A 23,312-nucleotide genomic window follows, 5' to 3' on the forward strand; every position below is an offset into this window, starting at 1 on the left:
GGAGGCCAGCTAGTAGCAGGCCGTCCCAGAGATGTAGTTCAGGGTGGTGGGGTCCAGCCCCGATGTTATGCTCTTCCAGCCAGGTCTGAGGCTGAGGCTTTCAATGCAGTTATCACAGGTACTGTTCTGGTTTGTAGTAGAGATACTTCAGTCCTATTTGATCCAGGGTCTACATACTCCTATATGTCATCTTATTTTGCATCGTATCTGGTCATGCCTAGTGATTCCTTGAGTGCCCTTGTATATGTGTCTACACCGGTGGGTGATTCTATTATGGTAGATCGAGTCCATCATTCTTGTATAGTTATGATTGGGGGTCTTGAGACTCGTGTAGATTTGTTACTTCTGGACATGGTTGATTTTGATGTCATACTGGGGATGGACTGGTTATCACCTTACCACTCTATCTTGGACCGTCATGCCAAGACTGTGGCCTTAACCTTGCCAGGTTTACCTCATCTAGAGTGAAGGGGGACTCCTGGTCATTCTACCCGTAGTGTTATCTCTTATGTGAAGGCTCGGCATATGGTCGAGAAGGGGTGTTTGGCCTATTTGGCATATGTTCGTGATTTTGGTGCCGAGGTTCCTTCTACTAATTTTGTGCCTGTTGTTCGTGAGTTCCCTGAGGTATTTCCTTCAGACCTGCTGGGTATGCCACCCGACAGGGATATTGACTTCTGCATTGACTTGGCTCCGGGCACTCAGTCCATTTCTATTTCGTTGTATCGTATGGCCCCACTTGAGTTGAAATAGTTGAAGGAGCAGTTGCAAGACCTGCTTGAAAAAGGTTTAATTAGACCTAGTGTTTTGCCTTGGGGTGCACCGGTGTTGTTTGTTAAAAAGAAGAACGGATCGATAAGAATGTGCATAGATTACCGGCAGTTGAACAAGGTTGCAATCAAGAATAAGTATCCACTACGAGGATTGATGATTTGTTTGATCAGCTTCAAGGTGCTAAGGTATTTTTAAAGATTGACTTGAGATTTGGCTACCATCGGTTGAAGATTAGGGCATCCGATGTCCCTAAGATAGATTTCCGCACTCGGTACAGGCATTATGAGTTCTTAGTGATGTCATTCGGGTTGACAAATTCCCCTGCAGCTTTTATAGATTTGATGAACTGAGTGTTCAGACCTTACTTGGATACATTCGTAATAGTCTTCATTGATGATATTTTGATCTATTCCCGCAGCCGGGAGGAGCACGAGCAGCATCTTAGAGTGGTTCTTCAGACTCTAAGGGATAGTCAATTGTATGCCAAGTTTTCGAAGTGTGAGTTCTGGTTGAGTTTAGTGACATTCTTGGGTCATGTTGTATCAGTAGAGGGTATTTAGGTGGATCCGAAGAAGATTGAGGCAGTCAAGAACTGGCCTAGACCCATATCATCTACAGAGATTCGAAGTTTCTTGGGTTTGGCAGGCTACTATTGTCCGTTTGTGGAGGGGTTTTCATCTATTGCAGTCCTGATGACTAGGTTGACCCAGAAGGGTACCAGTTCAGGTGGTCGGATGAGTGTGAGGTGAGCTTTCAGAAGCTTAAGACAGCTTTGACTACGGCACCGGTATTGGTTTTGCTCACAGGTTAAGGGCCTTATACAGTTTATTGTGATGCATCTCATATCAGACTTGATGCGGTGTTGATGTAGGATGGTAAGGTCATTGCTTATGTTTCGCGTCAGTTGAAGATTGATGAAAAGAACTATCTGGTTCATGATTTGGAGTTGGCAGCCATTGTTCACGCGTTGAAGATTTGGAGGCATTATCTGTATGGCATGGAATGTGAGGTGTTCATGGATCACAAGAGTCTGCAATACTTGTTCAAGCAGAAGGAGATAAATTTGAGGTAGAGGAGGTGGTTGGAGCTATTGAAAGGCTATGATATCACCATCTTATATCATCCGGGAAAGGCAAATGTAGTGGTCGATGCTTTGAGTAGGAAGTCAGCCAGTATGGGTAGTCTTGCTTATATCTCGGTCGGTGAGAGGCCGCTTGCTTTGGATGTTCAGGCTTTGGCCAATCAGTTCATGAGGTTGGATGTTTCTGAGCCCAGCCATGTGTTAGCTTGCACAGTCGCTCATTCTTCTTTATTAGAGTGTATCCGAGATCGGCAGTGTGATGATCCTCATTTATGTGTCCTTAGAGACACGGTGCAGCACGGAGGTGCCAAGCAGGTTACCTTGGGAGATGATGGAGTTCTAAGATTGCAGGGTCGAGTTTGTGTGCCTAATGTGGATGGGCTTCGAGAGTTGATTTTAGAGGAGGCACATAGTTCCTGGTACTCTATTCATCTAGGCGCTGCTAAGATATATCAGGATTTGCTGCAGTATTATTGGTAGCAGAGAATGAAGAAGGACATTGTTGCTCATGTGGCTCGGTGCTTGAACTGTCAACATGTTAAGTACGAGCATTAGAGGCCTGGCGGTTTGTTCCAGAAGATTAGATTCCTGAGTGGAAGTGGGAGTGTGTCACTATGGACTTCGTTGTTAGTCTCCAACGGACTCAGAGGAAGTTCGATACAGTGTGGGTTATTGTCGATAGGCTAACCAAATCAGCACATTTTATTCCTGTGGCAGTCTCGTATTCTTCCGAGAGGTTAGTTGAGATCTATATTCGGGAGACTGTTTGCCTTCATGATGTGCCCTTATCTATCATTTCAGATCGAGGTACGCAGTTTACCTCACATTTTTGGAGAGTAGTTCAGTGAAAGTTGGGCATACGGGTTGAGTTGAGCATAGCATTTCATCCTCAGACGGACGGGCAATCATAGTGGACCATTCAGATTTTGGAGGATATGCTCCGAGCTTGTGTCATTAACTTTGGAGGCTCGTGGGACTAGTTTTTGCCTTTAGCTTTGCCTACAACAACAGCAACTAGTCGAGTACCCAGATGGCTCCTTATGAGGCTTTGTATGGTAGGCGGTGTCGGTCGCCGGTTGGATGGTTTGAGCCGGGAGAGACTCGATTTCTGGGTACGGACCTAGTTAGGATGCCTTGGACAAGGTCAGGATTATTCAGGATAGGCTTCGTACAGCTCAGTCCAGGAAAAAGAGTCATGCCGACCACAAGGTTCGTGATTTGGCTCTCATGGTCGGCGAGCGAGTATTGCTTCGAGTGTCGCCTATGAAAGGCGTGATGAGATTTAGGAAGAAGGGCAAGCTTAGCTCTAGGTTCATTGGCCCATTTGAGATTCTTGATCGAGTGGGAGAGGTGGCTTATAGACTTGCGTTGCGGCCGAGCTTATCAGCCGTGCATCCAGTGTTTCATGTGTCCATGCTTCAGAAGTATTACGGCGATCCATCCCACATGTTAGATTTTAGCACTGTCCAGTTGGACAAGGACTTGTCTTATGAGGAGGAGCCGGTAGCTATCCTAGACCAGCAGGTTCGTCAGTTGAAATCGAAGAGTTTTCCTTCTGCTCGTGTTTAGTGGAGAGTTCAGCCTACTGAGGCATCGACTTGGGAGTCCTAGTCCGACATGCGTAGCCATTATCCCCATCTTTTCCCCGACTCAGGTACTTCCTTCTTATGTCCGTTCGAGGATAAGTGGTTGTTTTAGAGGTGAAGAATGTTATGACCCAAAAGGTCAGCACTTATTTTAGAAACAAATTATGTGTTCCTAGGCCTTAAAATAAGCCTCTTTCAGTATCACCTCGATTTGCATGCACAGTCCGTGCACGTAGCCGGAAGGCCATAATGTGACAATCTGTGAAAAATGATGAATTTGGACTTTAAAATGAATTTAAGTTGACTTCGGTCAATATTTTGGGTAAACGGACTCGAAATCGTGATTTGACGGTCCCGGAGGGTCCGTAGAAAAATATGGGACTTGGGCGTATGCCTGGAATCGAATTCTGAGGTCCCGAGCCCGAGAAATAAATTTTTAAAGAAAATTATTTTCTGGAATATTTATGAGTTTTTGAAAATGAAATGTGTTTAAAATTTGATGGTATCGGGCCCGTATTCTGGTTCCGGAGCCCGGTACAGGTCTTATATGTGGTTTAAGTTGAGTCTGTGAAATTTGGTAAGAAACGGACTTGAAATGACGTGAATCGGACCGTATTCTAGAAAATTGGAAAATTTGAAGTTCTTAAGTGATTTCATGATTTTGATGCTAAATCCATAGTTGTTGATGTTATTTTGGCGATTTGATCGCACGAGTAAGTCCATAGGGTGTTTTTGAGGTAGTGTACATGTTTGGTTTGGAGCCTCGAGGGCTCGGGTGAGTTTCGGATAGGTATCGGGAGGTTTTTTAACTTAGGAAAATTGCAGAAACTGTTGTTTGCTGGTGTCCACGTCCTTGTGCTATGTGATCGCATAGGAAGGTTCCCGATTGCATAGTGTAATTTCAGGGGGTCCTATTTTGTGTTATGCGATCGCATAGCTCCTTCTGCGATCGCGTAGAGTAAATTATAGAAAGTCACCAAATTGTTTAATGTGATTGCATTGTTTCTTCCGCTATCGCAATGGGTTGAACCAACCCTGGGAAGGGAATCATTTTCTTCTATGCGATCGCACATCCCAGTCCACGATCGCAGTGCCCAATCCCCTCTTACCCTATGCGATCGCATACCCTTGTCCGCGATCGCAGAGACCAATTTTGCCCGGTAATTTAAACAGTAACAGAACACACACGGGGTTAAACCCAAAATTCATAACTTCTTCTTCCAAACTCCAAATTGGGCGATTTTTGAAAGAGAACTTCACCACAAATCCATAGGTATGTAATCTCAGACTCATTTTCTTCAATTTCCATTAATACCCATTAGATTTCTAGGCCTAAATAATGTTCTTAAGGGTAGAAAATTAGGGATTTGGGTAGAGTTAGGGCTTTTTGTATAATTGGAATTTAGACCTCGTCTTGGGGTCGGATTTCAAAATAATTACATATTCGGGCTCGTGGGTAAATGGGTGATCGGGTTTTGGTTCGAACCTCATGTTTTGACGAAGCGGGCCCGAGTCAATTTTTTACTTTTTGGGAAGAATGCTAGGAAATCTATAATTAAGCATTGGAATTGAATTGGTTAGCGTTTATTGATGTTATTAAGTCGATTATGTCTATATACAATTGATTTGGAGCCAAATTCTAAAGGAAAAGCGGTGTTTGAAGCTTGAGTTGGTCGTGGAAGTTCGAGGTAAGTGTTTGGTCTAACCTTAGCTTGAGGGATTAGGAGTCGTGTCTTATTTGCTACGTGTTAACTGTGGAATACGACGTATAGGCATGGTGACGAGTATCTATATGTTGGTGTCAAGCATGACCGTGAGTCTTAAATTGAAATTCTTGTTTTCTTACTAAATTCTACGAATGCCTATGTTGTTGATTCTCTGTGTTGCGCAAAGATTATGATTATTCTCGTGAAAATTACTTACGATTGAGAACTGGTGCTAGTTGAGGAAGTTAGATATTGGAACAAGTTTGGTTATAGCTGATTTTTCTCTTGCCGGGATAGTATTGTTTCTTTATTGATCCCTTGTCGGGACTCTCTTTGTGATTTGGTGTTGAACTGTATATGTGGATCGGGTTTCATGTTGCAACAATATTATGTTTGGATCGGGTTGCACGCCGCAACAATAATATAATTGGATCGGGTTGCATGTCGCAACAGTGATAAATGATATGGATCGGGTTGCACGCCGCAACAGTGTTATTATGATTTGGATCGGGTAGCGCGCCACAACAATAGATAATAAGAAGTGCTTATTGACTGGTTACGAGTTCCTTATCGTTTTGCCGTGAATTCTAAATTGTCCTTATGCTTTACTCTTGAATTATTATTGATAAACAGAAAAGGGTTCAAAATGCCCCTAAACTTTTGGAAAAGGTTTAAAAATACTCTTCATCTACCTATTGGACTAAAAATACCCCTCCATCCACTTTTTTAGTTCACTTATGCCCTTTGACCGTTAGGTTAATGCTAAATTAAAAATAATTATTATTCTTTTTTTAAAACGTAAAAGAAAATTGCAAAATATTTTTGTTTTTTTAATCTAATGCACCAATAATCCACTAATTTAGTAAAGTCTTCTACTTTTTTTTTCATTTTTACAAAAAAAATATATTTTTTTCAATTTTTTTTGTAATATTCCCCCGCAACATGTCCCCCTCCCATCTTTACTTGTTTATTTCTGTTTTACTTTCTGCTGTATATTATATAACTGCACATGTTTATTTGGTAGTCTAATCCTAGCCTCGTCACTACTTCACCGGGGTTAGGACAGGCACTTACCAGCACATGGGGTTGGTTCTGCTGATACTACAATCTGCACTGTGTGCAGATCCTGGAGCGGCATCTTTTGGACCATAGCTTTGGGTGGCTTCCTTTAGTCCAGTCAGAGATCCGGAGGTAGTCCTGCAGGCGTCCGCAGGCTCCGGCATTCTCTTCTATCTTTATATTCTGTTTTCATTTACTTTAGAGACATATTGTATCTTTCTTTCCAGACAGTTGTTTGTAGTATTCGTAGACGGTCCGCGATATTGTGACACCGGTTTCGAGTAGAGATGTACTTGATATTGTCGTACTCGTTTTTGGCTAAGTTATCAGATTATGTTCCGCATGTATTTAATTATTGTTAATATTTCACTGTTGATCGGATGTTGATTTAAACGGTTTAAAAGGGCTAAATAAAAGAGTTAGTGAATCTACAATACTCGATTTTCCTAGCTTTCACGAGTATGCGTCATCACGACTCCCGAGGGTGGGAAATCCGGGTCGTGACACAATCTCTAAAAGAACCCGACCATGTGTTCCTAGCGCTTCGTGTTCTTAAATATATATATACGGCTATCAACGTAAGTACGTATACACACACACACACACACACACATACTTCATTGTAATATTTTAACTATATATATAGCTTGTTATAGTATATGTTAGTGTGTGTATATATATAACACACACTTCGTTGTGCTATTTTAATTACATATATAGCATGTTATAGTATATGTTAGTGTATTCATTATTCGTATTACAAAAGAGTTAACGGATTATATTCATTCATCACTAATAATGCATGACATAGATTAATCGATATAGGTCAAGACGTTTTGTTTTTATTATTAATAGATATAGGTCAAACATTTTATTTTTAATATTCAACAATGCATCTAAGTAAGTTATAAGTCGATGAATCAATTTACAAACAGATATATTTGATGATAAATTATATATACTAATTAGGATCTTCACAAGTCTATCAATGCCTGAAAGAACCCGACCCTGTGAAGATCCTAATTAGTATATATAATTATTCATCAAATATATCTGTTTGTAAATTGATTCATCAACTTATAACTTACTTAGATGCATCATTGAATATTAAAAATAAAACGTTTGACCTATGTCTATATCTATCTATCTCTTTATATACATATAAAGGTAAGTCTCGAGAATGCGGTTTGAAGAACGGCGGAGTTGAGGTTGTTGACGTTAAGTAGTTTACAGAAAAGGCTCAGAATTAACAAATGGTACTTCATTAATCGCGTTAGTCTTATAAATCTTATTTTATGAATGCGATTTATAATTTAACAACTGCGACTTGTAAATCGCAATAAAGGAAGACATTTTGTTTTGCATTTAAGTAATCCACCAAACATTTCAGAGATCGTGGTCGTGGACAAAGAAGAGGAAGAGGACGCGGCTACTATCAAGAAAATAATGGACAAAGGTATGACAAATCAAAAATTGAGTGATATAATTGTTATAAATTTGAACATTACTCTTGGGAATGTCGTAGCAATGTTGAAGAGAAAGTAAACCTTGTTGACAACAAGAAAGAAGAAGATAAGTCAACGTTGTTGCCGGCACTCAAGGAAGAAGACAAGAATGATTGTAGCTCATGGTATTTGGACAATGGAGCAAGCAATCATATGTGTGGATGCAAAGAGAAGTTTGTGGAGATCAATAAAACAGTGAGAGCTAATGCGTCTTTTGGAGATACCTCAAAGATTCAAATCGGAAGGATAGGTACGATTCTGATCTCCTGTAAAAATGGTGGTCATAAGTTAATTCAAGATGTTTATTATGTGCCAAAATTAAAAAGTAATATTTTGAGTTTGGGACAACTTTTTGAAAAGGGATATGATATCCACATGAAAAATATGCATCTTTGGCTAAATCAGGTGGAATTCTAATTGCTAAAGTGTATATGACAAAGAATAGATTATTCTCTCTGAATCTTAAGATAATTGATGCAAAGTGTTTAAAGACTAATGTGCAAGATGAATTATGGTGTTGGCACATGCGATTTGGACACTTGAATTTTGAAGCACTCAAATCAACGGGAGAAAAGAACATGGTGCATATTTAATCTTTAATTAATTGGTATGAGTATATTTTGTACCTTTGCTTGTGAACATTCAGATGGGGTAGTCTTAGATCTGATTTATGGATCCCTTTTGTATTTTTTATACATGTTATCTCTCTCTTCTTTTTTTAATCTTTTTGTATGTGTCCCTTTTTCAGTATTAGACAACTCTAGTCCCGTTCTGTGTAATAGTTAAGCAGTTGTATTACTATTCAATGTTGATAAATGTTATGGACAAATTATTGATCATGTAATCAGAGTTATTAAATATAAAAATGTGTCCATTTTTTAAAAGATTAATAAGGAAAGTATGCCATATGAATTAAAACAAATATCATAATAAAATTTTATGACGGTACCATAACTAAGATTGAAGAACCAGATATGAAATCTAAATAGTCGTAGAAGGGGACAATATATTCTTCATCCGTTTCAAAATGAATGAACATATTTCCTTTTTAGTCACCTTCAAAAAGAATGAACCCTTCCTAAATTTGGAAACAGTTTAACTTTAAAGTTTTCCTTTTACCTTTATAGCTACACAAATATTTATGAATTATTTTAGACCACAAGTTCCAAAAGTCTTTTTTTTTTTCCTTAAATTTCATACCCAGTCAAATAGGTTCAAACAAATTAACACGGAAGAAATATAAATATACGAGAAAATCATAAAAACCTGAGAGTCCTCAAGCTTCATTGAAATGAGATTGAACAACAACAAAAATAGTACTACCTGTCATTCCTACATGTTTCATTAGAAATCCCCTTGAGATGTTACCGCAGATTTTGTGTTTAATCTTTTCCAATTAGAAATGCCCGATTGGTGAATGATCGAAGGTTTTTATGTATGCTTGGTGTAAAAATTCTTCCCGTTGTCAATGCATATAAATTAAATCCAAATATTAGAAATGTTCAACCAAAGAGAATGGCGAAGCAATTGCAGAAAAAACAACAGATGAAGTGCGCGTTTGGACATAAGAATTGTGAAATTCCAAAAAAAGGTAAAAAAGAAAAATGAAAAATTCAAGTGAAAATGGTATTTGAAATTTAAAATTGTGTTTGGACATAAATATAATTTTGGATTGTTTTTGAAGTTTTGTGAGTAATTTTTATAAAAATTTTAAAAAACAACTTTTTAAAATTTTTCAAATTTCCAAAATGCATCTTCAAATGAAAATAAAAAAAAATTATGAACAAACATTGATTTTGAAAAAAAGTGAATTTTTTGAAAAAAGGAAAAAATTTCTTATGTCCAAACGGGTTGGAAGTTTGATGGCTTCGAAAAACATTGCTCGGACAAATAACTTCAGAAACTGCCCCTAGTTCCAAAATTTCACATAAATAGAATTAAATGTTACATAAGATGTTGAGAGAATCACCTTACAAGGATGTACAAACACAAGGGGCACTATTTTACACAGATACAACAAGAAGCCAAACCTTTTATACAACCCTAATATACACACAAAAAATAGAGGCTTACAGACAAGAAAAAATATTGTGGGAAACTATACACTTTGAAACCCCATAAGTGTTCTTGGAACTTGAAGATCTAACGTGAGAGTTTCCTGCTTTCATGTAGACGCTGTAGGTTACACTAATTGCAACATCATAATCTCCTAGCGGATTCTGGTTCATGGCCCCTATGCGATGAATCAACTCGATCAAGTCGAACGTCCTTCCAAGAGCTTGCATTGGATGATTTGAGCAACAAGCCTAGGGCTGAAGAACAAGTTGCTCTAACAATTGCATCCGTTGAACGACTCATTTTGCCAACTAACATATCGAAAACCTAAAAGAGTGCAGATCCCAAAAAAAAAATTAGAACATATAAGGATCCTTTATTAAAATCAGACAGGGAAACGGTGATATGAAATGAACCTGATTGTAGAAGAGAGCTGATATGTGCTTGTCGTCGGAGAGAGAAAGCACGCTGCTACATAAATAAACAGCATTTGCCTGGACAACTGGCCAAGGAGCATCAAATGCCTGTATACCAGAAATTTTTTACCAAGTTATTTTCCGAGTTTAGAGGAGGCTATAGAAAGCAATTCATCTCCAGTTTACCTTTAGAAAAGGCTATAAAATTTACTTGGTCTCACAGTTTTCAACTATTCTAGTGACACGGTACTCAAGTCGACTCCTATTAGCAAGTACATCAACAAAGAGAGAAAAGCTCCACCAAAATAAATCTGTGACTGTCCTTACAGCAATCCCATAAACTTTCTTACACCAATATATCAAGTTTTTTCCTCAGAAAATGTATTAAATAGTATCATATTATCAGCAACAGAGCTAACCATGCTAGAATTAAGATGCAACTGCAGCATCCACACTCTACAGATGCATAGCTTCACTCATCTCTGAGATAGGGCAGCCTTAGAGTATTCAATACACAGAAGGAAGCTTCAGAATTATTAACTTAGTTCACCTTTCTCCCCCAGTCAAACCCTTCAAGGAGAATTGCAATCAATCCCTAGGCATTGATTGCCTAGTAAAATTTGTAGGAGACAAATTAAAGGAAATTTATTCATCTTTGATTTTTTATTTGCTACTCAGATATGCCAAAAATGGTATATCTCTATGACAACAACATTATGGGTTGCAATACATGCTAAATGCCTAAATCTTCTTACTTCGCCATTCTCTAGCTTGGTTTTACATAGACAACCTCATCTTTTGCTTCCCATTATATGTTTCTGCATGGACGAATCAAGCACACGGCATGAACATCAAAATTTGACAGCTATTTTAGTATGCAATGAGAAAACATTCATCCCAAAATTTCACAACTTCGTCTTGGCAATTTTACATGTTTCGGTTTGATTCGACTACGGTGTATATATTCTCTACAAGTAAAGACATAATTATGGATCATGCAACAAAAGGAAGCTGCATTTACCTTTGAACGGTAGGAGATTACAATTTTTTCTTGTACCGACTCATCATAGAGCTAAACTTAATGGCATTTTCAACACAAAGACAAGTATATATTCAATAGTTCTTCTCTTAATGAAAGATTAAAAAAGGAACAACATGGACCTGTATTATTGATGCCATGTACGTATCAACTCGGGCAGCAAGATGTTGAGTTAGTTGCCTTGCAAGCTCTCGGAGAAAGTCTTCATAGTCGCTTCTATAAATAAAGGGAACTTAACACCATTTCTTATAAATAAATTAAGGACTACTCAAATCGATGGATACATACCGGTGGTCCGAACTAAACCAATGAGTGTTCAAAAGAGCATTTATTCCATCAATTTCCATCAAGGGAGCAACGCATTTCAAAGTGCTCTGGCATGTTGAAAAGTTAACTCATTTCACATCCTGAACAACGTAAAAAAGACAAATTGGCAGTTTAAACTTACTCGGCAAGCTTGTCTCACACTAAGATCATCCTCATGAAGATGTAGAACCATCCGTGGGAAAGCAGCATGAAACTGACGAGTAAAAAAGTGAAAATCATTTCTTGATAAAGTTCAATGAAAGGAAGGAAACAGACAAGAAATTGATTATCCAAATGGTGAAGTGAAAATTAACATACTTTTACTCAGCATACCTCTAACAAAAATGTAAGCTCAGTTAAATCATAGCCCATTCATAAATAATACATGACCAAAGAGGATGCGGATAGAAGGATACATTCATTACTCTTTTTTAACCAAGTAAAGTCTAATGATGGATGGCAGAAAAAAGAAGCATGAGATCCTTCAGATTAACAGTGAACTGATAAAGAAATGTGGACCGTAAAACAAAATATTTTCACTGCTGACTGAGGCCTCAGGGGGGAAAGTAAAAATGACGTCATCCAAACAAATGATGCCATGATGATAACACTGAAATTAACAGACCCATTAACAGCAAAGCGTAGCCTGGATTATGCTCCTCAGAGAAACAAGTTTAACTCAAGCTCAGGAAAAATGTAAAGTGGTAGAATATCTATAAGGGAAAAAGTTTATCACAGCATTGCTAGTCACAGTATTTCTTTATAATGGTTTCGCATTGTGCAAAACATCAGGCATATCCACAAAATGGGCAATCCCAGCCTAAGACAATAGATTGAAGATATTGAATCAAAGAGATCCAGCATAAAATAGAAATACATCTAGTAATTTCATGATTCAATAAATATACATAAGGAGCAGCTGCTATTGGTGGAAAGTGAATGCATTTTATAAAGAAATGGCAGCATGATTGACTTGGCCAATTCAGCTACATAACTACCAAATTTAATTGCCCCTTATTTTTCATGTAAGAAATGAATTGTATTGTCAATAAAATAAACATTGATCATTTGATGAAGAAGAACAGACATAATTTTGGACAATTAACTCCTTTACACGCGCTCATCCAAATATGATAAAGCCAACACAAACAAAACATCAAAGTCTCAGACCATTCTTGACTTGTGTATGTTGGATATAGGACCTTATGATGCAATCAAAATTGATAAAATTTAGAAGAATATCTAAAACTATGTACTAAAGAGAAAGATATTAAATCAAATTTAGGCGGTGACAAATAGTTGATGAGAAACAAGATACCTGCTCAAGAAATGAGTCTCGTTGAGGCCCAGTTCCATAGGTGCTCAGTGCTCCAAATGCAGCATATGCATTGGCTCGGATCTTCTCATTCATGCACGCCTTTCATGAGATAAGCAATTAGAGCTGTACATTATGACCATCTCAACATGCACTTGCTAATATTTCTAGTAATCCACAGTTTAGAAGATAATGATGAAACAATGTGCTTCTTTCCCAAGAGATAATAACACAATGATATGCACTAGTAATCAGAGACAAATTATAAAACCTACCATTGAGTTCGTGCAAAACTAAATTATTTCAGCTCTTATAGAACTTAGACCACAATAATGGCAACAACAGCACAGTACATTATATTGGTGTCACTCAGAGACTTAAAAACTTGCACATGCACTTAACAAGGGGTACAATATAAAAAAGTACAACTTGTATCATGAGAGATGTCTTGAAAGCTGACAAATAATGCAAAATATTGTGATTAAATCAAAACACATATCACCCTGGGATGTCCAAACAGAGTTGTGTTAGACACTGTCATGATATAAAATTCTTTCTAACACAATGGCACCCTGTAATTAATAATTTAGAATGTGGCACAATCGGACTAATACAGTAATTAACATATTTCAAGCTATTAGAATGGCACCAGAAAATCCAAAGTTGAAGAGAGGTAAACCCCGAGAGTCAATCAACTTACTTGCAGATTTCGAAGCCGTATGGAAAGGTTCAGGAGAACAGGTTCTACGGCATCCCTGGATGAAGACTCAAGAACCTACATCGTGGAATATGAGCACAAAAACATTCATGTGAAAGTAAAACAAAAAAGATAACAAAGACGGAGCAAGTTTTACCATCAGCAAACATGAGACTGCAGTTAATTGAACTGACTCATCTGAATCATCGAGCAAAGCTAATATCACACCTAGGATTTGAGTAGTATACTGGAGAACATGGATAGATGGCATCTGCAAGACCAGCATGTGAAATGAGCCTCAACCCGAAAGTGAAAGAAGTCGTCCCGCAATGATTACGGTGGTGTTTTACTAGTTCATCTTAAAAATTTCACGTTCTTTTGGGAGAAGAAATTAAAACATGCATGTAGTCAAAGCAAAGGGAAAAACAGAGGGAAGAAAAAGATGAACTAAAGGAGTATCTCCGAAGTGATGCCATAATATTATTTAACCAATGAAATCAAACTGAACCAGATTGACTCCTCACTGATTAAATCAAAAAAGAAAAAAAAATCATCCAGGAAAATTTGTCATCCCTCCTCATGGCCCAGAGAAAAGAAAAAGAAAAAAGAACACTGTATGGCCAGGAATACCTGGACAAGCCCTCTTAGACAAAGGCGCCTAACAGTAGGAGAATCATCTGATACATGCCGGCAAAGTGCTTGCACCATCTGCTCTAATAGGGGACCAAAGCCGTCACTGCATAAATTTGCATCCACACCTTAGGAAGCTTAGGAGAAGAGTAGGATTTGAGAACATCAATATAAACATTACTATCACAGTGTAAACTACCACATAACACTCTTGAAGACTGTAAGCTTACAAAGCTTTCTATTTACTTGTTTTTACCAGCACATGCTAGGTGCCTTCAACATAGTTCATTATGATTCATCGACTGAGTAGGGAGAACGGACATACACAAGTTGCCTCTAACTCAACTAGTAAGCTCAGATGTGCCCCACATTTTATAACATTGTTAAATTTTGAATCCAACTTCAAACATCATCTAATAATTGATAGAGCAGTCAGAAATTTCACATACCTATAGCGTAAGAACTCCGACAAAGCTGCAGCAGCTGATTCTCTTTGAAATCTTAAAGATCGATCCAGTGCATTGCTCAGTATCAAACATATGTCTGGGACCTGATAAAATACTCCTAGTGAGATTTTCAAATTTCTCACACAAATTTAATCAAGGAAATAAATATCTACAAGTACACTTGACATAACAAGAAAACTGGCAGTCCCCTTGAGCTTTTGGACCCGATATGGAGGCATGACTTAGATGGACAACAGCTTAAGATGAAATCTGGATATTGTCATAGAGCATCATCTGGCTTTGATGTTAAGGTCCTTTACATTTTAGGATTCTTTCTTTCTTATCCACTTTCGTTTTTTATATGGTGTAAATACTAGTAAATGAATCGGGAACATGACGAAATGGCCCCTTATCCTTGGGGATAGGTCTAAAGTAGTCCCCTAAATATTTCCTTGAGCAGTTTTAATCCTTTAAGTTTGTCAAAAGTAATGTCATGGGCGGCTTTCCAGCCGTGCCCCATGACCCCTTGGGCGCGCCCCGTGGCGTCCTAGCAAGCCTCCCAATGCCTAGCGCCACGGACGGCCCCGTGGTCTTGGCCGCGCCAAGTGACAAGCGCGCATGTGCCTTTGTCGCCCCACCGATATCCCTCGCCAGCGCCCAACCGCAGGCGGATGCCAACAGCACCGCGCACGCAGACCCTGATGCCAAAGACTATGCTGCTGACAACGGACCTATTTCTGCCTTGTAGAAAACTAAGTCTTTTTCACTGTAAATATAGAGTAGTTTTATTCCATGTACTTCCATTATGTTTCTCTAGCTTAATCAAGTCTAGTCTTGTAGCTTTGGTTTATTTTTTTTAAGTATTATTAGGGGGATCAAGCAATCAAACTTTCTAGCAAGCAAACAATTCTCTGTACTAGTGTCTCTCCCCCTCGACACCGCGTTGCCTTTCTGTAATAGCTTTCATTAATGCAATCAAGTTTTCTTTCATTCTCAATCCTCATTTCTGTTCTCTCAATTGCTCTTGACATTGGTTTTCCCGTACGGCACTGACAATCTAGTCTAGCGTACGGAGGGGACTTCAGTTGGCGGACAGTAACTGCACTGACATCAGTTGCTTAGCCTTACGTCGCCCTTACAAGGAATCTCAGGAAGGCGCCGCGTAACAGTTGGTATCAGAGCCTAGGCTCGACATCGGACGAGGGAACGCATTGCCATTACCACCATTTCTGACCATGGTGGAAAATTTCATCTTTGACATCAAAGAGTACTTTGATGCTGTTGGAGGCCTAGAAGAAGCTAAAAAGGTAGCAACTGCTGCCATGTATCTTCAGGGTGATGCTAAACTCTGGTGGCGGGTGAAGTACGAAGCCATCAAGGCCGGTGAAGATGCTCTCGAGACATGGGCAGAACTGAAGGCAGCCATACGTCTACAGTTTTTCCCCGAAAATGTGGAATACAATGCAAGGAGGAAGCTACGGAAGCTCCGCCAGACCAAGTCAGTGCGGGATTACGTGCGGGAATTCTCCGCGCTCATGCTAAACATACGTGACATGGGGGACAAAGACAAGCTCTTCACCTTCCTAGAAGGGTTGAAACCTTATGCCCGCATGGAACTGCAAAGACAAAGGGTAGATACCCTACCCAAGGCGATCCAAGCAGCTGAATGCCTTGGGGACTATCAAGTGGAAGCTCGGAAGGATCGGCCTCAGCCGCCTGTCCGAGCGGGAGTCAAAGGGGGCCAACCTAGCAATGGTGGCTCTAGCAGAAGTAGGGGAGATCGGAGTGCAACCAAATCTAAGGCTCCCTCCTCAGGCAGTAATAGTGCTGCGTCAAACAACAATGACCGGGGGAGAAAGCCTCCTTCGGGATGTCGTCATTGCGGCGGACCACATTGGAATAATGAGTGTCCACATGCACAGATGAACGCCCATCAAGCCTTTGATGATGGGACAGATGACATAGATGATGCAGACCAGACCGAGCCAGTAGGTGCCTTCAATGCAATTGTTAGCTCCATTTCTGAGGCCTTAGCGGGAACCAGTGCTGGCATCCGTAAGAAGAAGGACCCTTGCCCAAGCACCAAGAAAGGGAAAAAGAAGGCGGATAAGAAGAATCCTCCTAAACAAGAGAGGACTTTAATGTTCGTTGAGATGAAGGTAAATGGCAAGCCCATTCGGGCGATGATAGACACGGGTGCTACCCACAACTACTTAGCCTCGACCCAGGTGGAGCGCCTTGGTCTAGTTGTAGGAAAGGGCAGATGTAGTGTCAAAGCTATCAACTCACCTCCTCAGCCAGTGGGTGGGATAGCCAAAGAAGTACCTGTGAAGCTTGGCCCTTACGAAGGAAAATTCAACCTGCGCGTGGTGATCATAGATGACTTCGAGTTGATAGTTGGATTGGAATTCCTGAGGCAAACCAACACCATGCATGTACCATATGCTGACATGTGACTGATGATGGGAGCAAACGGGACCAAGCCCTGCATTATCCCGTGCATGCCCATGAAGATGGCCGTTGAAAACATCTCGGCCTTGCAGTTGAAGAAGGGGGTCAAAAGACATGAACCTACGTTCCTGGCAACCCTCTGCATTGAAGATGTAGAACGCTCCTCGGGTCCCATTCCTGAGCCCGTGAAGGAGCTACTACTAGAGTTTGAAGATGTCATGCCACAAGACATGCCAAAGCGACTACAACCTAGGTACATTGTGGACTATGAAATTGAGCTGGTATCGGGCGCGAAGCCACCCGCCCGGGCGCCTTACAGAAGGTCACAACCTAAACTCACCGAGCTTCGGAGACAATTGACGGAAATGCTAGACACAGGGATCATCGTGCCCTCCAAATCCCCATACGGGTCCCCTGTGCTATTCCAAAAGAAACATGATGGCAGTCTACGACTCTGTGTGGACTATCGGGCTCTAAACAAAATTACTGTGAAGAACAAGTACCCTATTCAGCTAATGGCAGACTTATTCGATAGACTGGGTGGTGCGACAAGGTTCACCAAAATAGACCTGAAGACAGGTTATTGGCAAGTTCGGATTGCAGAGGGTGATGAGCACAAGATGGCCTGTGTGACAAGATATGGGTCATACGATTTCCTGGTTATGCCATTCGGCTTGACTAACGCCCCAGCTACGTTTTGCACTTTGATGAACCAAGCCTTCCGAGAGTACATTGATGAATTCGTGGTCGTCTACTTGGATGAAATTGTGGTATATAGCCAAACATTAGAGGAACACCTGATGCACTTGCGGAAGGTCCTAGCTCGATTGCGGGAGCATGAACTATATGCGAAGCTATCTAAGTGCTCATTTGCTCAAAAGCAAATTGACTTCCTCGGACATGTCATCGAGGAAGGGCGGATCAAGATGGACCAGCAGAAGATTCAGGCAATCACAGATTGGTCGCCGCCTAAGGATATCCACGCCTTGAGGGCGTTCCTTGGTCTATGCAATTTCTATCGGCGATTTGTGAAAAACTACTCCCTCATTGTAGTACCATTGACAGAACTCCTCAAGAAGGTCACGCCTTGGGAATGGGACCCAAGCGAGCGGAGGCCTTCAACGCATTGAAAGCGGCTATGTCTAGTAGCCCCGTCTTGGCCCTTCCTGATCTGGCCAAGCCATTCGAAGTACAAACAAATGCATCTGACTATGCCCTCGATGGAGTCTTGCTACAAGAAGGGCATCCTGTAGCGTACGAGAGTCGGAAGCTGAAAGATGCAGAGCGGCGCTATGCCGCCCATGAGAAAGAATTATTGGCTGTCGTCCACTGTTTGCGCCTTTGGAGGCACTATCTGCTGGGGACCCCGTTTGTGGTCAAGACAGACAACACAGCTGTTAGCCATTTCATGACCCAGCCGAAGTTGAATGATCGACAGGCCAGGTGGCAGGAACTCTTAGCTGAATTCCACTTCAACCTGGAGTACCGAAGTGGGAAAACCAATCATGTTGCTGATGCGCTCAGTCGGAGAGCTGATCTAGCATCGGTGTGCCTACTCACCACCCTAAGGGGGAGCGAAGTAGCCACCTCCATCAAGGACCAGATACAGGATTTACTCATCAAGGATCCTGCTGCACAGTATTTGGTTGATTTGGTAGGACAGGGCAAGACTCGCCAGTTCTACATGGAAGATGGTTTTCTGAAAGTGAAAGGGAACCGACTTTATGTTCCTAAAGGAGGAGATCTGCGAAGGACTCTTTTGGCTGAATGTCATGATACTCTGTGGGTGGCCATCCTGGTGAGGAACGCACCATGGCGTTACTTCGCCGTGCATATTATTGGCCTCAAATGGCCGATGACGTTGCTCAATATGTGAAGACTTGTCTAGTATGCCAGAAGGACAAGTCGGACCGCTTAACACAAGCGGGACTCTTGGAACCACTAGCTGTCCCAAAGAGACCTTGGGAAAGCGTTTCCCTGGATTTCATCACCAGATTGCCCAAGGTCGGAGATCTAACAACTATCTTGGTTGTGGTAGATCGGTTTTCCAAGTATGCTACCTTTATTGCTGCCCCACAATATATATCAGCAGAAGATACAGCTCGACTCTTCTTCTCTCATGTCGTCAAATATTGGGGCCTGCCCAAAGACATTGTTAGTGATCGTGACTCACGCTTCACTAGTAACTTTTAGACCCAACTCTTTAAGTGCCTTGGGTCAAAGCTGAGTCACAGCTCAAGTTTTCATCCGCAATCTGATGGCCAGACGGAGCGGTTCAATGGTATGTTGGAGGAATATCTCCGTCACTTTGTAACCGGATCGTAGAAGAATTGGGTGAAGCTTCTGGATGCTGCTCAACTGTGTTTCAATTCACAAAAGAGCTCTAGTACAAACAAAAGCGCTTTTGAAATTGTTACCGGACAGCAACCGCTACTCCCACACACAGTCAATGCACCAAATATGTCTAAATCTCCTCGAGCTGCTAGCTTCTCAAAAGAGTGGAAGCGAAATTTGGAGATAGTGTGGAGCTATCTTGTCAAGGCTCAAAAGCGGATGAAGAGGCATGCTGATCAGAATCGTCGCTTTGTTGAATACCAAGTAGGAGACAAAGTGATGGTCAAAATTCCAAAGCGTTACTTATTTGCGGGGGTCCATGACCCTCGCCTATTGCAAAAATACATTGGACCCTTGTCCATTGAAAGGCGCATTGGGAAAGTTGCATACCGGGTGGATAGCCCAGCTTGGTGGAAAATTCATCCTGTCTTCCATGTCAGCCTCCTGAAACCTTTTCGGGAAGACACGGAGGATCCTTCACGGAGCCAGCTCACAATACCCAATATTCGAGGGCCCAATTCAACCGGGAAAAGGCATATTGAAGCTATCCTTGATGATAGAGTGATTCATGCCTCAAGGAAAGATCACCAAGAGTTCTTAGTGAAATGACAGGGCTGTGATGCAGAGGAGAACACTTGGGAGAGGAGAATAAACCTCAAAGCCTACAAGAGCCTAATTGAAGATTATCTTGCAAGTAAGGCGCCGAGGACGTCGCCAACTCAGGTGGGGGAGAATGTCATGGGCGGCTTTCCAGCCGTGCCCCGTGACCCCTTGGGCGCGCCCCTTGGCGTCCTAGCAAGCCTCCCAATGCCTAGCGCCACGGATGGCCACGTGGTCTTGGCCGCGCCAAGCGACAAGCGCGCATGTGCCTCTGTCGCCCCACCGATATCCCTCGCCAGCGCCCAACCGCAGGCGGATGCCAACAGCACCGCGCACGCAGACCCTGATGCCAAAGACTATGCTGCTGACAACGGACCTATTTCTGCCTTGTAGAAAACTAAGTCTTTTTCACTGTAAATATAGAGTAGTTTTATTCCATGTACTTCCATTATGTTTCTCTAGCTTAATCAAGTCTAGTCTTGTAGCTTTGGTTTATTTTTTTTAAGTATTATTAGGGGGATCAAGCAATCAAACTTTCTAGCAAGCAAACAATTCTCTGTACTGGTGTCTCTCCCCCTCGACACCGCGTTGCCTTTCTGTAATAGCTTTCATTAATGCAATCAAGTTTTCTTTCATTCTCAATCCTCATTTCTGTTCTCTCAATTGCTCTTGACATTGGCTTTCCCGTACGGCACTGACAATCTAGTCTAGCGTACGAAGGGGACTTCAGTTGACGGACAGTAACTGCACTGACATCAGTTGTTTAGCCTTACGTCGCCCTTCCAAGGAATCTCAGGAAGGCGCCGCGTAACAGTAAGCATGTTTGGTCTCCATCAAATATTTAACAAACTCCAGTTATTAGATATAACTGTGAAAGTAAAAAGATTTAACGACAACTCACATTTGGAGTTGCAGTTTTGGCTAATTTAAGTCTATTTCTAGCGTCTGTTGCCATTGGTTGAGGTGTTCTGGTGTCCAATGTAGCTTTGGGTGTTCCAGTTTCTAGGGTTTGACGGGGCTTTTCCGGTGTTTTTGGTTAAACCTTTTTTTGTTCATAGTTCCCGTTAAATCTAACGGCCAGAGTTTGTTAAATATTTGAAGAAGACCAAAAGTGATAAAACTTTTGGCAAGCATACAGGACTAAAACTGCTCAGGAGTATATCTAAGGAACTATTTTAAACCTAACCCCAAACATAAGGGCCCCTTCTGTCCTTTTCTCTAAATGAATCAATAGTACTTTGGGGTCATCATTCAAACAGTCTTTAGAATTTTGATGTTAGGTCCTTTATATTTTAGGATTCTTGCTTATTTAGAATCTTTGCAGTTATTATTACTTGCTTCACCCTTCCATCTCTTCATCTTCTCGAGAAAATCTTTTCTCTTAAGTCTCCATGTTCCCAAGTTCCTATCTGCTTTTCACTTGGCTTTTTTCACAAAGCCAACAGTTTCTAGTAGCATTGCATGGTTTTCAGTTTATTAAAAGGATCAATAATAGTGACAAACTCTAGATGCACAGCTATAAAGGAAGTTCTCACTGATCTGGGTTGTAGGAACGTAAACTGTAAAACTACACAAGTATATTTCCATCTAGGTTTCAGTTTATTTCCATCTCTTCGCACCAGTCTCAACCAAAATTTATGACGACAGAATTAGCAAAGATGACAAGGGGATCTCTGGAACTTAAACATGATTTTGAAAGAGTTAAATAAGGGCAGAAATCTCTCCTGACCAGGTAACTTCTTCAAGGATGTATACGAATTAGAAATTGTTAGTTTCCTTCCAAACTCAACAATTTATTTCCACACCCACAAATTACTTGATCCTCAAAAAAAGTTATTTTCTCAGTTTAAAAAATTATCTAGAACTATGCACCTTGACAAAAGAAACAAAAACAAAAGTGAAAGGAAAAAGGAATGGGACAGGAGGAAAAATAGGGAAAAAAGGGTAAACAAATATTAAAATGTGGGTATATTGTCATCATAGCAAGTTTTTTCTCTTTTCTTAAGTATCATTATAGCATCCATATTCTTGACAAAGTTATGAGCAGAGGGAGACAGGAAGATAGAAGTAGCAAATAATGGACGAAGGAAGCAAGAGCAGTGTTTGTGCAAGATATCCTACCTCTTTTGGTCTTTTTATAGAAATGCAGCCAGACAGATCTCTTATAAGGTTGATCCACTTCTCATTTTCACTTTGCTCTCCATCTCGCGCAAGAATCTGATCATACAACAGAATCCTTATCATCAAAACCATCTTTAAAAAGGTCAATTATTTAAGGAAGATTTCCAAAAATGTAGTCTGAAAAATCTTCACCTTTCCCATTTCCAGATCACCAACACATTCACAGAATGCTTGAAATGCAGCCAGTAGAGCGCTAGATATAGTAGGGAACAGGTGAGGTAACTGTAATAGGTACATCAAATAACATGCTTTTGAAATTTTTAATAACCATGCATAAAAAGTGAGTTTTCTGGAACACTACCGCAGTGGTTCTAGTTCACCAGTACTAGCTAAGCCATGACAGCTGCCCAGGTGAAGCGTTAGTGTCGCAAGAACAGAAGCATAACTTTGCTCAACTGCTTTTTTACCAACTTTACCACCACCCCTGATGAATTGGAAGGAAAAAAATGATAGGGCAACAAATTCAGCAGGAAAGAAAAGGAAAAAGACAATGCAATTGGAAATAATACCTAAAAAAAGCAGTAAGAGCAACAATAGCTGCTCTTGCAATATTATCGTCTACAATACTATCAACTGCATGCCCAGAACTTTCATCGTGACACAGATCCCCTTCAAGAGGAGGCATCTGATTGATGACAGACATAACATGGTCCAGAAACGTGAATGAAAGTACTGAATGTTGTGAGAACACCTATTCAAGACAAGTAGAAATTGGCAATTAGTGGCAATTCAACTCAGATAAATGAAACTAGAACATCGATGAAGAAGAGAAATAAGTCGGATAATATAGCCTATACTAAAGCTTCTTTTTAATAAGGAGCATATAATAAAGTTTCTTGTAAAGCATGATCATGTAAAATTTAGGTTTTAGGATATATGGGCAAAACCAAGATGATTTTGTTGTCCCCTATTCTAGCATTCTTCTTTCTTTCATGGCATAGGTTCTCGTCATTAGTGTTATGAACAAAAGGTTTGACATCATTGAGGATCTCGGATTTCCCCAATGACATATAAGCAGGAAGAGAAGAATTTTTAAATTGATCAGTTTGTCCCACATCGACTGTGGAGGGTGGGAAGGTCACTTTATATAGGCCTGAGCAATCCTCACCTCATGAGCTAACTTTTGGGATT

The 23,312-nt window shown here is 40.6% G+C and overlaps 1 protein-coding gene across 1 annotated transcript in view; it reads right to left on the reverse strand.

The window, feature by feature from the left end:
* Nucleotides 1–9,605: 9,605 nt before the first annotated feature.
* LOC107768284 (protein SHOOT GRAVITROPISM 6-like) overlaps nt 9,606–23,312 on the reverse strand; it is a 44,021-nt gene continuing 30,314 nt past the window's right edge. The window contains 14 exon segments of the mRNA XM_016587397.2: nt 9,606–10,093; nt 10,183–10,290; nt 11,344–11,437; nt 11,510–11,595; nt 11,670–11,741; nt 12,846–12,944; nt 13,543–13,617; nt 13,697–13,810; nt 14,170–14,275; nt 14,619–14,719; nt 22,122–22,217; nt 22,314–22,374; nt 22,483–22,605; nt 22,691–22,872. Coding sequence (XP_016442883.1) covers nt 9,911–10,093; nt 10,183–10,290; nt 11,344–11,437; nt 11,510–11,595; nt 11,670–11,741; nt 12,846–12,944; nt 13,543–13,617; nt 13,697–13,810; nt 14,170–14,275; nt 14,619–14,719; nt 22,122–22,217; nt 22,314–22,374; nt 22,483–22,605; nt 22,691–22,872 — 1,500 coding nt within the window. The 3' untranslated portion in view covers nt 9,606–9,910.

This window comes from Nicotiana tabacum, chromosome 10 (assembly GCF_000715075.1).
Source record: "Nicotiana tabacum cultivar K326 chromosome 10, ASM71507v2, whole genome shotgun sequence".
Classification (NCBI taxonomy): domain Eukaryota; kingdom Viridiplantae; phylum Streptophyta; class Magnoliopsida; order Solanales; family Solanaceae; genus Nicotiana; species Nicotiana tabacum.